General features: G+C 37.3%; 1 protein-coding gene across 7 annotated transcripts; it reads right to left on the reverse strand.

The window, feature by feature from the left end:
- Positions 1–1,520: 1,520 nt before the first annotated feature.
- Positions 1,521–3,813, reverse strand: LOC116178126. Of its 7 annotated transcripts, XM_031497514.1 has the most exons (9): positions 3,612–3,813; positions 3,544–3,552; positions 3,164–3,490; positions 2,871–3,106; positions 2,681–2,820; positions 2,439–2,632; positions 2,275–2,389; positions 2,052–2,224; positions 1,523–2,004 (listed from the first exon to the last, which is right to left on the reverse strand). In XM_031497514.1, exons 4-9 carry the CDS (start codon positions 3,044–3,046, stop codon positions 1,594–1,596), a joined length of 1,209 nt encoding a protein of 402 aa, XP_031353374.1. In that variant the 5' UTR covers positions 3,047–3,106; positions 3,164–3,490; positions 3,544–3,552; positions 3,612–3,813; the 3' UTR covers positions 1,523–1,593. The 7 variants fall into 7 exon arrangements, with proteins under 7 accessions (XP_031353375.1, XP_031353374.1, XP_031353373.1 ...); XM_031497515.1 differs by having other exon boundaries at positions 1,521–2,004; positions 2,439–2,455; positions 2,519–2,632; positions 3,164–3,813; XM_031497513.1 differs by having other exon boundaries at positions 3,164–3,552.

Here is a 3,813-nt window from a genome sequence, read left to right on the forward strand (position 1 = left end):
CCTTGGTACAAGACTCGACACCATAACGAACCAAATAGCGAAAAAAGTAGAACAATAGCTCTTAAGATAAAGAACTAGTAGCGTCGCAAAGTTAGCGGACGGACGGACGGACGGATAAAGACACGACCTTAGACGAAACACTATTTTATATTTTAATAGACCTATTTGCAATGAGAAAAACTCATTATTAAATGAGAAAAATACCATAAACAAATAAAAAAATTAGTTAAGACCAAATTAAATAATAAAATGCAGCACGAGTTCCTTTGATTTCTTTAGAGTTCCCTTGATTTCCTCGGAGTTCCTGTGATTTCCTTGGAATTCCTCCTGAATACACATGGAATTCCTTGGAATTCTTAGCTTTCCTAGGAGTTCCTCCGGAATTCCTATGATTTCCCATAGATTTCCTCAAACGTGTACACTGATTTCCCATCGCGGTTTACCCCTCGTTGTTAGATTTCTGTCAGACTCAAGCATTTGTAATGATTTAGCTGTACAGGGCATCAAATTTAACTTTGCACCTGCATACAGCCCTCATTTTAACGGCATAGCAGAGGTAGCCGTAAGATCTACCAAACACCATCTTCGCCGTTTACTTCAAATTACACATTTAACTTACGAAGAAATGGTTACATGTCTAACTCAGATAGAAGCAATTTTGAATTCGCGTCCACTTACACCTTTATCAACACCCTCTCTAGATTTTACAGTTCTTACACCTTCCCATTTTTTGATTGGTCGGCACCTGATGTCTGTTCCTCATCCTAACGTAACTGAAAGCAACATCAATCGACTAGAACGTTACAGAAAAATAGAATACATAAAACAACACTTCTGGAATAGATTCAGTAATGAATATGTTCAACTTCTACAGCAGAAGACGAAGTGGCGATCATCATCAAGTGAACTCAAGATGGGCGCCTTGGTATTGATTAAAGACAAAACTCTACCTCCATTACTGTGGCATTTGGGACGTGTCATTAAGGTTTACCCAGGAACTGACGGCGTTACAAGAGTCGCTGAGATTAAAACCAAACGAGGAACCATTCGTAGAGCTTGCAATAATATATGCCCTCTACCGATTTCATGAAACATTGAATTACTTCAACCCCGGGAGTATGTTTACGTGCAATCTGCACGAGTGTTAAAAACATTATTATAATTAATATCAAGTGTGTAAAAACATAGAGCAATATTGTCATAACAACGAAAAAACTAATTTCAATAAAAGTCCATTTTCAATTGCCTTCATTTAAAAAAAGATAAAAACCCACGTACGGGCCTTAACACAAGCACAACTTAAAAAAAACTGATTTGTAGGGTTCAAAAAATGAGCCCCCATCCCATCCCTCCTTGCATAAAACGAGAAATCTTATTTCTTGTATATTTCTTGATAATAATCCTAGCAATTGTTTCACTTTCCTTTTGTCTTGCCTTGTTTTTGGCTCGACAAGTTCTTATCAATTATAATTTTTTTTTGGTTTTTGGATCATCTAAGGTTTCTTGGCGATTCTTTGACTTCCAAATACCAATTTAATTCATTTCGCATGATTTATTTATTCAAAAATGTAACACAAGTAGCGCGTTGGTAACTCATTTCGCCGGCTGGTCAAAAATACCCAAACTATCATAAAATGGTAGAAAATGCAAGATTTCCTTTACATATTGTTCATTATTGATAGCGTGATATCGATATCCAGTTGGACTCTCGTCTTCCAAGAAGGCCTCTATTGTAGCGCCTTCGGTTTGGTTTGACTTGATGAATGGCAAGACTAGTAACGCAGTGCCAAATCCATAGGAGCTAAAGGTACGAAAATCTGCATCGAATTGTTCGCGTGTTGGCATCGACTTCGTACGGAATTTTCTTAACAGCCGCGTCAGGTTATCAAAATAATGATCAATGATGGTGCTATATTTGGGTGGGATCTCTAAATTAACACTTGAAGTTAGAAAGTAATGCAAATCTATACACGGAGACGAGAAGCATGATAACGCGTAGTCAACCTGGAAAAAGACTTTCAATCTTTATTTTAGAGCTTTCCTTCTATTACGAATGCCACGTCACTAACAACGCCACGGTTGTTGTAGCGGAACATAATGTTATTTATCCAACAATCGCCGTGATTAAGAACTTTAAAGTCACAGTCTCTCTTGTGAACGTTGCACAACTCAGTCAGTATCCTATCTTTCGCTAGTTTCATTTTCTGAATGTGCTTCTTTACATCTGAAAAACCGAAGTATGTTAAATGACTGCGTTTTTAAGCAACAAAATACCAGGTCGATTCTGCAAATGTTTCACTATCTCATCGTAAGTAATAGAGAAGATTTTAGTTGGTGTGTTCGATTCTTCAAACAGTGATCTAGTAAATTGTGGTAAGACATTCGGATCCTGTAGAATGGACGCTTAATCTTACTTCTACTCCACAATCAGCCCGTACCTTTTCGTGTAGAGCAACTGAAGCAGAGTGGAAATAAGCAAGTTTCTCCACCACCGAGAGACAGTGTTCTAAATCCAAACCTCTGCGTCTTTCAGTCAGTTTATAATTCACCGCTGATAGGTCTTCTAGTAACACCATCGGTAATGGTGCGGAGCAAAACCAATAAGCGATGGGCGACATCTTCTCGCGATAATCTAAAAACTAAACCGTATCCATTTGGTGCCAAGGTGGAAAGTGATCACCTAATCTCGACAAGAGCGGTATAATGTTGCCATACATTTCAAGTTCGCAGTCGAACATTTTCATCTCCCTCACAAACCCAGCTTGGTACTCATCTTCAGGACAACTTTTGCAAACCATCCAAAGCGTACGCTGTCCGCCCCTAAAAGTCATACAGGTTGCCATCTAAACCAATAATATACCACAACGAACCCGTCGTCAAATGAGTAATCGACTTTAATCCTGCTCAGTGTACTACAAAAACTTTCACCAGCTGGACTTACATCATTGGTAATGTGGACATTGTTAATTGCAACGTTTTGCTTGTAGTACTGGTTGAGAACACTCTCAAAAAAACTTTTGTTCAGCAGTTTTTGCAGTAACGCCATGAGGATGCGTTTGTGAATGTCCGATGTTGTTGATTATAGAAATCTCATGCCCAACATTGCCTGTTTTGAATTTTTATATGTAGGTTTTTAATTATACTAGTGGTACTTAAAATTTACCATAATTCTGTGACCGACATTGTCTATTATGAATTTTTCTACATGAGTTTTGAGTAATGATACCCCTTCATTACACCATAATTCTGGGACCTCATCGATCATGTCGCGATAAGTGTACGTTTCATGAATTCAAACCAAGATTCCAACTGATGTAACACGTACCTATTTATGAACTAAAGAACCGTTCCCACACTTGCTTGAATAAATTTGTATAATAATAATTTACAGAGGCATTTTCGGAACGTACATTTCCTTCAATACTTGAAATTATCATTCCTCTTCTCATGTAAAGCCTTACGTTATCGAAGCCGAAACGTGAACCTCTAACTAAAAGGTAATTAATGAACGTTGAATTGGAGTACCTACCTAAGTTGTATTACATCACGGCGCTAAAAACTCAAGTATAAAAAAAAGTTTTTAAGTTGGACATCCTTATTGTCTATTATACCGTTTTTCCCAAAAAGAAAATTTTAGTTTTTTAACTGACTGATTGGTCGATTGTTTTAACGGTTTCCAGAATTATTTCTTGTAATTAGACTTGAATTTATGAATTAATTTACTTCGCACTTCCTTGATTAATTTTGCGATTTACATAATTCGCTAGATCAAACAACGTCAATTGAGTTCTGGGAATCGGACCAATTTATGGG

The sequence above is a fragment of the Photinus pyralis genome, unplaced genomic scaffold (assembly GCF_008802855.1).
Source record: "Photinus pyralis isolate 1611_PpyrPB1 unplaced genomic scaffold, Ppyr1.3 Ppyr1.4_LG8, whole genome shotgun sequence".
Classification (NCBI taxonomy): Eukaryota; Metazoa; Arthropoda; class Insecta; order Coleoptera; family Lampyridae; genus Photinus; species Photinus pyralis.